General features: G+C 23.6%; 2 protein-coding genes across 2 annotated transcripts; both read right to left on the reverse strand. All coding sequences in view use genetic code 6, as the record gives it.

The window, feature by feature from the left end:
- Positions 1-2,495: 2,495 nt before the first annotated feature.
- TTHERM_00120780 (hypothetical protein) lies at positions 2,496-6,465 on the reverse strand (the record flags this gene model as incomplete). Its single annotated transcript, XM_001010777.2, has 4 exons — positions 2,496-3,147; positions 3,230-4,369; positions 4,588-4,916; positions 5,086-6,465. 4 exons carry the CDS (start codon positions 6,463-6,465, stop codon positions 2,496-2,498), a joined length of 3,501 nt encoding a protein of 1,166 aa, XP_001010777.2.
- A 1,332-nt stretch (positions 6,466-7,797) lies between these two features.
- On the reverse strand, positions 7,798-12,113 carry TTHERM_00120790 (hypothetical protein; the record flags this gene model as incomplete). The annotated part of the gene is made up of 4 exons (XM_001010778.3): positions 7,798-8,605; positions 8,668-9,813; positions 9,877-10,214; positions 10,479-12,113. The coding sequence occupies 4 exons, from the start codon at positions 12,111-12,113 to the stop codon at positions 7,798-7,800; spliced, it is 3,927 nt and encodes a 1,308-aa protein (XP_001010778.1).
- Positions 12,114-13,675: the final 1,562 nt, after the last annotated feature.

Here is a 13,675-nt window from a genome sequence, read left to right on the forward strand (position 1 = left end):
TTTTAGTTTATAAATTATTTTTTTTATTATTAGTAATTATTTATCATAAATCAATAATAAATATTTGATTGGTCTTGAATCAGAATAAACACTAAGCAGGATGCTACTTCTGATATTAAATATCAATCACTCATCTCTAAGTTTAATTAAATTACACTACTTGAAAATAATTCAGATAACAACTTTACTAATATTTGTAAACAAGATAACAAATATCCATAATTTTCTGATAAATTATGGTTACATCACTACATTGTTTAATTTTAGAAAAATTATTTAATTTATTAATAAAACAAAAAGAAAGAAAAACAGACAGACAGACACACAAATAAATTAATAAATAAAAAAATACTTATGTATTTATTGATTTATGTAAGTAAGTGTATGAAGATATATTTAGGTTTTATAAATTGGAAAAAAGTGTTCAAACTATTGAAAGATTATTTGAATATTGGAACTTCTTTGCTCATTAAAATTTCATTAAGAGACTTAAAAAATATTTGATTTAAAAATTAATGAATTGAATGAAGATTATTGATGATAGAAATGAAAGGCAACAAAGCATATTAATTTATGTAAAGTTTTAAATTTCCACTAGAATTTAATTTAATTTAGAAATTCAAGAAAATGAATTTTGCAAACTATTTAATAAATCAAGTATTATAATAATTGTAATTTTTGTAAATTCATTCCTTAATTAAAAGAATAATCTAAACTCCACTAATTTTTCTTGAATAGACATGGTTAAGCATAAATTTTTGTAATTCAACTAAGTGTTATTTTTAAAGCAAAAATTTATTGTTAATTTCAAATAATGCTGATATGTAAGTATTGAGAAATCAATATATCGACTAAATAGTTTTTTCTACTAAAAATATGAGAGTAAAACATGTCGAAATTATTTTATTCATTTATATTGATTAATATTGAGAAAAGAACAATTTAAACTTATTACTTTTCTTAAGCATTTATTAATTTATAAAAATATGTTTGTTTATTCATTAAGAAAAATATTTCTTATTGTTAAAATAAACTTAAATTCATTAAATAGATTGAGAAAATTTTAAATTCAAAAAATTTTAGATTAAAATGTAATAAATTAGTTGGGATCTAATCTTTTAAATGTTATTAGAGAGATATCCATTTTTAATAATTTATGCTTCATAAATTTAATTAACTTTTCTCTTTCTTAAATTGAGTGGTTAATTAATTAACTTTAAAACTAAAAACATTAATCTTTTTATTTTAGTGTAAATAATAAATGGAAAAAATTACAATCTTTTATATTATTTTCTTATTTAAAAGTCAATTTTATTATTTAAATATATTTAGCGAGAGAAAAAATAATTTTATTTCATATATATATTTGTAATAATTAATTTTTAAAAATGAATAAAATACACATCTTTTAATTTTTATTTTATTTATTTTACTTTTACTTTAATTTTATTAGTTAATTAATGTTACTGTAAAACCAAACAAACTAAACCAGATATATTAACATATCTTCTTTTTTGTCAGATTATTTATTCGAGAAAGTATTTTAATAGTCCAGTTTTTAATTGTAATATCATACATAAAGTATTCCTATTTCATATTTTTTTCAAAAGAAGCTAAATTTTAATTATGGCAACAAAAAAAAAACCTAGTTTAGAGTTAGCATAAAATGTAATTTTCATTAACACTTCATTCAGGTTAAAAATTAAGAGGTTACTATTATAAGTTTTTTTGCGAATTCAAGTAAATTTAAAAACCTAAAAATTTATAATTATAATAACTTCAAAGAGTCAGTGAGATTACACTTAATTAATTGATTAATAAGATTAGGTTAGATTATTACCATTTAAATTTAATATAGATTGATTAAATCGTGGTTAAATTTTAAATCTAATTTTCACTATGAATTTTAAAATCAAGTCATCGATAATCAATCATCAATATTCTATATTCGAATATTCTTAAATATATTTTGAGAATGGTATTTTAACTAATAAAAACCAGTTCATTAAGATTTTTACCACACTTTTAATTATCTCTATTTATATTAAATAATAAATATACAGTACTTGTAACTATTTTAATACTTGATTAAACACTAGATAATCATATATATTATCAAGATGTTAGATATAAAGGGGGGGCTCAAAATCAAATGGATCGATAAAAATCTATGATAACTCTTAAACCATTTTTTATCATAATTTTCTAAAAATGAGAAAAACCTTTTTTAAATCACTTTAAGATGTTTGATATATTTGTTGTTTGTCATTAAGGTTTTTAATATTTGAATTAATAAAAAATCTATTATTACATTTTTTGTATGTTTTTAATTTGAATTAATTGAAAAATAATTACACAAATAGAAATATTGATAATAATACAAAATAATATAAAGACTCAAAATTAGAATTGGAAATTTGTTAAGATATTTTTAATATTTTAAAGATTTTAGTTTTAGTCAAATATTTAATATAATTTATTATAGCTTTTATTGCTCAAAAATCATTTGATATTGATTCTTAAGAAAATTGTAAAGAAGAATTTATATATTTTAAAGAATCTTAGTTTTTTCTAGATGAATTAATAATTCCTAATTATTTTTATTATATGTTTTGTAGTTAAACTGAAGGAACTAGAGGAGTGTGTACTATTTCTTATTCTTCATTTTATTATTTTTCTTTTATATTTATACTTTATTTTTGTTTATCTTTATTTTATTGAATGATTCTTTGCTTAATGAGATCCAGTAAAGACTCTAATTTGAACTCTAATCTGACTTACTATCTTTCTTATAAATTATAAGATCCATCTACTGTACCTAAAGGAAGCATGCATTTTTTATCAGCCAATCTTGCTATTGCTTCTAAGAACTCTACAAATGTCATTTAGATAAAGCGGTCATTATTGAGCTCATCAACTTAAGTCATCATAGCTAAGTTGAAAGCCAAAAGAATATCTCTCTCAGTCAAAAAATCATCTAATAGATTATAATTCTTTACCATATCAATGAATTCGTTTATGCTCATTGTTTAAGTAGTTTAAAATCCTCTTTTTTCAGATTTCTTGCTGTTTGCCCATTTATTCCAAAGACCTTAAATCATTTCTAAATTGTTTTGAATAATTATATCGCATTCTTCTATCCAATACCTATTTTTAAATAAATAAATTTTTTACTAAATATTCATGAAACATTTTGTTATATAAAAAATTTCAAAAAATTTTAAATTACTTTGTATCTCTCCATGCTTAAGGGTCTTCGATCTCTTCAAATTTTTCTCTCACTTGCTTGTTGCTAAAGAAATTACATAGACTCTCCTGAGCATTTTTGCAAGCACCAGATCTAATATATTTGTCTATGGCGATTCTTGCTATTACTTCTAAAAACTCAAAACGAATCATAGCTTTATCAGGGTTTCTATAATTCTTTTCTTTATTTTTAGATGAGTTTACAGTGATAAAATTATAATCTAAATCACTAATCTTGAAATTTTTTCCATCGGTTAGCTTCATCTTTAAAGCAATATTTGAAAATTAGTTTTAAGAGATGCATGGGATATCACCAACAATACCCAAAGAGGCATAATACTTATATACACAACGTATTAAATTGTATTCTTTTTTAAGAATTTCTTTGCAATCATCTTTCATTTATTAGTTAATACAATATTAGCTCAAAATCTTATCAAGTCTTGAGTTTTCCCAATCAAATTCAAAGCACTCACTAATTATATTGTCAGAATCTCTAATATAAGTTGAAAAAATGGATTTTTCAAAAGTCCATTCGTTGGTGAAGTTTATTTTGAAGAATGTCTCAGGCCAACGAGGTTTGCACTCAAACAAAGCATCATACTAGCTTGTAAAAAGCTTACTATTATTTGAAGTCTCAATCCAGTTCACTAAAAATGGTTCTTAATACTCAATCACAGTGGTATCTAAATATTACAACTTAAAGAATTTCTTTTAAAAAAAATTAGCATATTTATTATTGGCTGAGACTTATGGAGAAGAATAAATTGATTTTTATTTGTTCAATTCCTTGTTGTAAAACTATATTCCAAGTAATTAATTCTTCATAAAGCCCATTGAGGGATAATCGTGAGAGTAATAAAGCACCTTTTAAGTAGGATCGCTAAAGAAAAATTGAATTCTCCTATTAGGTGGACACATTCTTTTTAATATAAATTTGTTTGGATTTTCAGGATCAGGATCCATATAGTGAGGTCTATAATTTTCAAAGTCTAAATGTAAAAAGACAGGGTGTTTTGCGAAAGTGCTGCTTGATTCTGCAGTGATTTCGAATTTGATCTCTTACCATCCATCACAAATCCAGCAAATATCTGTGTTGAGGATGTCACTAGTTAGTTTTTATCTATGAGTTATTAATAATAAGTTAAATGTAAGTCTTCATAACTGAAAATAAGTTAAAACTCGAAATTGATTTCATTTATAAACAGAAATTAATTTAAAACTAATCATGTGCGTTAAGAGATTGAATGATAAAATTAAAATAGACAAATGATTGATCGATTAATTAATTAATTATTTTCAAGAGCAGTTTTAAATATTGCAAAAAAAAATCAATATTACTTTTGTTTAACGCATTTAAGACCCTAAATTCTTTATTTGCTATAGTGAAGTTATTCAGCTCTTGCGTTTTCTACGGAGTTTATTTAAACTAAAAATCCTCTAGAATCCACTATCCAATCTCCTTAGTTTCCTAAATAATGAAGACCTATTTAAAAATTGCTTTTTGACAAAAAATTAGATATTTCAACAGTCTCTTCTTTAGTTAACATGTTAAATGATAAATCTAAATGCTTTATTTATCCAAATTGATGAGAGCAAGATTTTATTATCTTAAGTCCGCTTTTAACTCCTTTGGGATTTCCTAAACCGTTGTAGCTCATATCAAGAACCTATTTATTTTAATTAAAAACGCTTAAGAATTCGTATTTTAAATAAATGTCTATTCTAATAACATTCTCGTTATAATTAATATAAGAAGAATTAATTAATTGATTGATTGATTGATTGATTGTATGATCAAGAAATACTTCTGCTTTGTTAAATAATAAATAATTTTACTTGGAGACTGATGTTTTTTTCCAATCCTTTTGCTATTGCGATGCCACCTTAAGAAGAGAATTTATTCCAATGAAGATATAACTCATTAATTTCTTATGATTCTCTTAGAAACAAGGAAATACCTTCGGAACTTGCATCAGTTAAATTATTATTAGATATATTTAGAATTGACAAAGAGCTTTTTTACAGACTGCTTAAAATAGAGTGAAAGCCTAAATCACCAATTTTATTGTTCTCTATATTCAATGATTTCAGAAAAGGATAATTTCTTGATTATAAAAGAGGTGTAAGAGCAAAGCTTAAATCATGACTTCCCAAACGATTTTACTCTAGATTAATTTCTTAAATTGATATAGGTAAATGTGTAGCAATTTATACAAGGGATCTAGCTGTCAAGCTACTATTTTTCAAACTCAATAATCTTAATTTGCTAACTGAAGGATGTTGGAGAACTGATTAAACCATTTTAGATTGACCTTCATTAATATTTTAATTTGACAAATCTAATTCATATTTATAATTATTTTTATTCAAATCAAAATCTTCGATAGAGCATAAAGAGTCTTTGATTATATTCATCCTTTTGGGAATTATGTTATTATTTTCAATGGCTGATAGCATGGCAACTTCCAATGTATTTTCTAGATGGAAATAAGAATTTGAATCAACTATTTTACCTATTTTTTTGTAGTTTGTATTAAATTTTTGTAACTTTTAATCAATCTCAATAAATTTTTTTTAGCCAGCTGTTTCATTTTAATTTTTTTGAGAGACTATTTATGGTAAAATTACTTGCTGAGATTATTAATTAGTATATAATTTATTAGGAAATGCTGTAGTTTCGTCAAAAGGTGTATTCATTTTTAGAAGTTTCTATCTTATTTTATCTTCTTTCGCTTATATCTTTTTTTTTTGCTATTAAGCCATATATTCCTTAAAATTTATTTTTTTTTATTCATCTATTTAGTCAAGCTGCACTTGTTGTTAATTCTATACTTTTTTTGCGCCTTAGCCTGCGCAGCTGTTCAATAAAATTTAGCTCTATGATAAATCTTTACTTCTTCTATTTAAAAAAATATTAGTGAGTGATGATGGGGTTTTAAGTGTAGATTTTCTAGAATGTGTTATATCAGAATTGCTATTCAACTTTTTTTCTTCAATTGAATCATTAGTAGATTGACTGGAATTACGGAATTTAGTTAATGAGTTTAAGTCTACTTTGTAAAACACTCTGTCAACTTTAGGAGAGTAAAATTTATTGAATGAAGTGTTATAGAGCTAATGGCTTTCCTCTTAATTATATAATGCAATATCCTAACTCTATTGGTTATTCTTCTAAAGTGTAATGAGAATGTTATCTAGTTTAGGTAGAGATTTCATTTTATTTCTATTTTTAATTTTATCTTAAATAATAAAGTTTGATTGATTTTTTATTAGTATTTTATTATTATAAATAATAATCTTTCCAATTTAAATAAGCTTGAAAAAAAATTTGTATTGAATCTTATGAAATAATAAAAAATTTACACTTTCTATAATTTTTTTTACATTAATATAGACTAAAGTTTTAACGCACAAACGTAAGGAAATTGATGTAAATCTAAAAACTTTTTAGATGAAAAATATAAGGAAATTAAACATATTAACTTCATTCAAAAGATTTAAAACTCTAATAGCTTATTTTCTTTTTATTCTTTATTTCCATTTTTTAAAATTTTTATAAATCTTTATATTAAAATATAAATTTTTTTAAACTATCTATGTCATCTAAAGAACTAAAATAATTGAGTTAAACTCGAAATTAGTTTTAAATATTTTAAATGAACGCTGGTTCATATTTTATAACTAGTCTTATTAATTATGTTATAAAATTTAAATTTTCTTTAACTGAAAAATTTATAAAATGGCTATCCTTATTAAACCTTACCATTAGTAGATATTTTAAAAATCAATTTAAAAAAATAATTATTTATGTTTCTAAAATATATTTTTATTTATTAAAATAATTTGATTTCTTTTATTAAAATGTAAATGCGTTAGAATGAATATATACATTCAAATAGATCTAATAAAATTGAAAAGTCTCTGATTTTAAAAGTATCTATCTATCAATATATATATGTATATATATTACTATCTTGCTAATTATCTATCTATTTTGATTTACATTAAAAACTTAATAGAAAAATTTTCATAACTTTAATGAAGATCTTAATTAAAAATATTATGAAGTAACTAATTTAAAAAATAAAACAATACCTAACGCCTTTATATTTTACTTATTTACTAATTCATTATGAGCTATAATTAAAGTAAGTACTAGAAGTTAAAAATTAAGAATAAAAAATATACTAATATGAACTGCTATAATGTAATAATTAAATATTTCATTATGTTTTTTTATAAACTATTGTAAAAAATTTATTAACATATATATTTGTAGAAAAAGTATTTTTTTGAGCTGGTGTTAGTTAGTTAAGGATGATTTACATAATATATTTGATCACCTTTTTTTTAAGTATGTATTGTTATAAATTAAATTCATTTAAAATAATAATTTTATTTACTACATGTATTTATAGATCACATAAAGAATCTTCTATTAAGTTATAATTTATTTAAAAATAGTATTTATTTGTAATGTAAATAGAATTTAGCAATTTTATTGGTTAGAGGTAATAGTTTGTTAGTTTTTTTGTTAATTTTGATTAATCACAACAAAGAATCATCTATTTCATCAAGAGAATTAATTGGAAAGTAATATTAATTTGTAAATAGATTTTATTATTAATTAGAGGAAGTACTCCTTTTTTTTGTTAGCTTTTAAGGGTTTTATTCAGAATATTATTAATTAGAACAAGATTAAAATGATGCCTAAGTAGGTTAGAAAAAGTTATTAGAACTAATGTTTAATTTTTCTTACTATCCAGATTTATTAGGATCATCTCTTGAAGTTTACAAATTGCTTTATGATATTATTCTAAAAGTTGCTTTCGCATCTGGTACTAGAGGAGTTAATTTTACTTATTATTTAATTACGAATTATTTTTCTTTTTTCTACTTTTGTTCGCCTCTTTTAGCCAATTAAATATTTTCATACTTTGTTTTCATTTATTCTAACAAACTTGATAGCTTATAGCTAAGATTTAGATTCTTTCTTTCCTAATCTGTATAGTCTTCGGGATTCTCACCGACTGGCACCATGCTCTTTTTTTCTGCCAAACGAGCTAAGCATTCTAAAAATTCAACGAAATTCATTTGTATGTATTTATCACAACTTAGCTCATTCTCCTAAGTCATCATAGCTAAATTAAAGGAAAGTAAAACATCTCTTTCAGTTAAAAAATCATCTAGCAGATCATATTGCTTAATCATTTCTTACAGTTCATATACATTCATTGTTTTGTAGTTTAAAAAGTATCTCTTTTCTACTTTCTTTGAGTCTGCAATGCTTTCCCACAAAATTTTTATAAATCCTAAGTACTATTTCAAAACATTATCGCATTCCTCATTCCAATATCTATTTTATTTATTAAATATTTAAATTTAATAGCTTTATTTATCAAATTATTTTTTAAATACCTTGTGTCTCTCCATTCTTGTGGATCTCCTACTTCTAAAAATTTCTCTATTAGTAGAGGGTCATCTAGGAATAAATTTAAGGAATCTTATGATGTACTAGCATAGTTATTTCTATAATACTTATCTAATGCTAATCTTGCTATTGCTTCCATAAATTAGTGTCTAACTATTTGTTTGTCAGGATTACGGTGCTAATGGTCAGCATTCTTCTCAAGACTAGCATTAGTAGTAATAAAGCAAATATCTCCGTCACTTATTTTTAGAAGTTTACCATCAGCCACCTTGCATTTGAGTAACAAATTTGAAAATTAGTTTTGAGCTATACCTGGAACGTCACCAACCATCGAAACTGAAGAGAAAAATTTATAGCAATTTTTGATCATTCTATACTTTTTTCTTAAAATTTGTTTGCATAAAAGAGCGTCTCCCGACTGGCTAAGCACTCTTTCACATCTACTATTATTCCAATCAAATTCAAAGCATTTATTAAGTAAATCTTCTGAATCCCTAATATATGTTCTGAAAAGAGATATCTCAAAGCACCATTTATCTGTTTTAGTTATTTAGAAGAATGTCTCAGGCTCCCTAGGTAAACACTTAATATGAGGTTCTGATTCGTGCTTCTAAAATATTCTTTATTCCATTTTAGTTTCTAAGCAATTTATAAAGCTTGGCTATATATACTCGACAATAGTGCTATCTAAATATTACAATTAGAAAAAGCTCTTAGCAGAATCTCTAGTGCAAGCTTAAAATTTCCATGTTGGAGTAAAATAATCAACAGGTTTCTATTTTTCTTAAGTTTCCTTCACTGACTCAGAGTAGAATTTTAACTCTATCTCGCTATTCTATTTAAAAGCTGTGTAAGGATAGTGCTTAGAATAGTATATTATTGGTTAAGTTGGGTCACTAAAAAAGAAATAAATTTTTCTGTTAGGTGGACACATGCGGTATAACACAAACTTTTCTGGGTCCTCTGGATCAGGAGTCATGTAGTGTGGTCTGTAATTCTCAAAGTCAAGATGTAAAAAGACAGGATTTCCTAAAAAACTATCACTGCATCCAGCTTTAATTTCGAATTTGACTTCTTACCACCCATCACAAATCCAGCAGTTATCTATAAAGCTGCAATTGTAATTTTACAGTCTGAATGTTAATAAAAATAAAAATAATTAATAATTTACACTTAATAAAAAAAATATTTTATACTTGTTTTAACCTAAGCATTTTAATCCTTTTATTCTTCTCTTCTCAATCATTCCTTGATGAATCTTTTCATCCTAGGCTTGGTTTCTATTGAATTTAAGGAATCCTCTTGAATCAAAAACACCCTATCCCAAATTACCCTCAAAATGAATACCAAAAAGATTTCTATTATTTTCTTATAAAAATTAAGCGATATCTTGGGACTCATCATTTTAAAACATGTTAAATGATAAATCCAAATGTCTCATAGATGATCCTTAGATGCTGCAATTCTTTACTATTTACAATCCACATCTCAATTTTTTTAAAGCTCCCAATCCATTATGACTGAGATCCAAAACCTATTTAAATTAAAATATGAATTTATTTAGAATAATGACGACAATCAATCCATAGTGTATATTAATTTTCTATTAAATGTAAGAAACAAAAGTTGATTATTAAAATAATAAAAAACAAAACTTCTTTAAATATTAAATTAATTAATTATATTTGTAAGTAAGTAAATTTATGTTTTGTATTTTATTTTGAATGTCTTTCCTAAAATAGATAGATAGATCTCAAATCTAAAACTAAATTAATTATTTAATTTAAAAAATATTTACAGTAAGCGTTATGTTATCTTCAAGTCCTTCAGCAATAGCAAGACCACCTTGTGAAGAGATTTTGTTCCAATGGAGATAGAGTTCTTGTAGATAAGAACTGTTTTTTAGAAGTTGCCTTATAATGTCTCCTGAGCCGTCAGTTAATTTGTTGTGAGATAAGTTAAGTGAATAAATTGATCTATTTTGAATGAGGGCATCCACCATTTAAGAAAAACCAAAGTCTGAAATGTTATTGTTTTCTAAATTTAAGATTCTTAATCTTCTGAAAATGGTTGTATTTAGTAGAGGATTAACTCCAAGAGCACAATTAGCTCCAAGGTTATTTTATTCTAAGTTTATTTTCTCTATACTATCAGGGAGATTTCTTGTAATAATTTTCAAAGACTCTCCTGTTAAATTGTTACTTGCTAAATTAATGCTGTAAAGTGTTTACATTTCATCGTGCCTCATGGCGGATGAAATCATCTCATGATATCTTGATGAAATATTCTAGTTCGATAGATCTAATTTATGTTTTTAATCTGGTTTTGGGAATGTGAACTAATGCTAAGAATCCTTAACTATTCCTAATTTACGAGGTAAAATGTTCTTGCCAATAGTTTGCTCTAACAAGGCAACATTTAAGCTATTCTCTGCATTGAAATGATCATTAACCTAAACTATTCTCTCAAGTTATTTATAATTTTTGTTAAATTTTAATAAAGGATTGTCATTCAATGCTTCATCTCCATATAACCTGTTATCATTGAAATTAAATATACTCTTCTTGGGATTTATAAATTATTCATATTGTTTTGGGGTTGGAGAAATAGGGGACATTAATTATAAAATATTAGGTGATTTCTCTGAGCTTTATAAATCCTCCTTAATAATCTCTAAAACAATATCTTACTAATGTCTACAGCTTCCAGGATATTTAATATCACTTAAGGCATTTTATTATAATTTTGGTTAGTTATTATTTAGATTAATCTTTAAATCCAATCCTACTTTAGCTTGCTTTTTAACATCTCTAATTTACTGCATCTTACAAGGACTTTCGTCATAGACTACTTCTTCCTTGTGTGAGACATTTAAAAATAAATCTGAAACGTTGCTTTTGATTTCTGTTTTACAAGCATCCTGCTTTGCTTAAATTTTTTGTGATTTTGGAACTGCTAAATTTTATTTACTAAAAAAATGGCTTACAGTATTCGAAGGAATTTGTAGCGTTTACTTTCCTTATTAGCTCTATTTTTATTTCTATTGTAAAACAGTTGCTAAGCTATCTTTCGAAATCATTCTTGGTGAGTCATTTATAAATCTGCTCGGTGAAGCATGAATGTTTTTAGTAGATGAAGAATTAAATTTAGCTGAAACTGAATTACTTCTATTAGAAGTAATTGCACTAATTGTATTAGTAAAACTACCACGTTTTTCATTTTTTGCAGGGCCTTCTTGAGGTTTACTAACTATGACTTTAAATTTATTAAGTGTTTTTGGTGTATTTTATAAAGATGAAGCTATATTTTTATGTTAAAAAAATTAAGGTCTATTTAAGGTCTATGTGAATATCTATTTTTAAGAAGACTTAGGATCAATATTTGGAAGAAAGCTATTGTTCTCCTAAAGATTAGACTTTGATGTAGAGCTCATATAAATGGTAGTAGCTAAATAATTGATTTTTTTAAGTTTTTGTTAATTTAAATAAGAAAATATTGATTATTAAATATATGAATCAAGTTTGCAAATAAATATAAGTAAGTAGTAATATTACATAAAACGAATTGGAAATATACTTAATAGTGTTAAATGATCTTTATCTCTTAATAGACTTAAATTTAATAAATGGATGGATATTAAATTCTAACAAGATCAGATAAGTAAAAATTATTTATACTTTTTAAAAGTTATCAAAAAACTGGTTTGATAAATCATAATAAAGTAAAGTTTTATAAAATTTTCATTACTCTCAATGAAAAAGCTTTGGCTTGCTTTTCGTTATATATTACATATACAATCTAAAATATCTTAAGATTATTCTTATTCATGGTAATAACGCAATGAGCATCATACAAATTTATTAATTTGGCGTTAATACTCTATTTTGAATATTTATTAGCATAAATTGTTTTTCTTCTATCTTATATTTTTCATTTTAAACTGTAAAAAAAGCTACCATTAAAGTAGAAAAATGAATTCATGCATAGCTTGAACCTCTAGTCATGTAAATATGTTTAAATACTTTTATGAATATTTTAAATATACTTTTGACTAATCTTTCTCTCATCAGAATATAGAAAAAAATTTAATTTTTTGCTAAAATAAATAAAGTATTAAGATTAAATTTTGAAGCTATGACCATTAACAAGTAAATTAATTCTTTGATTAAAATAAACATTTTTTTAGTTCAGTCTAGTTTTTTAAGATGTGATGATTTTTTCTTTGACATCATAGTAATTTATTTAAAATAATTTACTACTTAGACAAAGAAAGCTATTAATTTATTACAAAAAGTGACAATAATTAAAATTTGATTATTTTTAAGCATGCATTCTTTCAAATTAGTTTCTGTAAGTGTTAAATTAATTTAATTATTTCTTTATTGAAAAATGTTAGTTCTAGCAAATTGAAAAATAAAAAAATTTAATATAGAAACAAATTTTCTAAAATCATAAGTGCAAAAGGCGATATCTGCAACCATTAATTGAAAAAGGGGTTGATAAATAAATTTTGCAAAATATTATCAAATAAAAATTACTTGAAAAATTAATAAAATTTTAATTATTAATAATTTAATATTGTTGTATTTTATTTAATCTTGCTCCTTTTTTCTTTTTTGAAACTTTTCATTAAATGTAAACAATCAATTATAATTCTTTATTCATTTTATATATTTATGAACTTTTTTAACATGTTAATTAAGGAAAATTTTTTAATTAAGCTTTAAGAGGATGAAATTGATAAGTGTATATTTAAAATAGGATAAGTTTTAATTTACTCAATTTACTTCCAAGTTTAAATATAAAAATTTAATCTATTGTTTAATATTGTTTAACTAATAACTGTATATTAAAATAATTTCATTATATTTAAAATAAACTGAATCAACATTACATTAAAAGATTTACAACTAAATTTTATTTTTTCCTTTACATTTTAATTGTTTTTATTAAAAGAATTTATTTACCCAATAATCAGCTTTGATTCCTATAATT

Source organism: Tetrahymena thermophila (genome assembly GCF_000189635.1).
Source record: "Tetrahymena thermophila SB210 genomic scaffold scf_8254752, whole genome shotgun sequence".
Classification (NCBI taxonomy): domain Eukaryota; phylum Ciliophora; class Oligohymenophorea; order Hymenostomatida; family Tetrahymenidae; genus Tetrahymena; species Tetrahymena thermophila.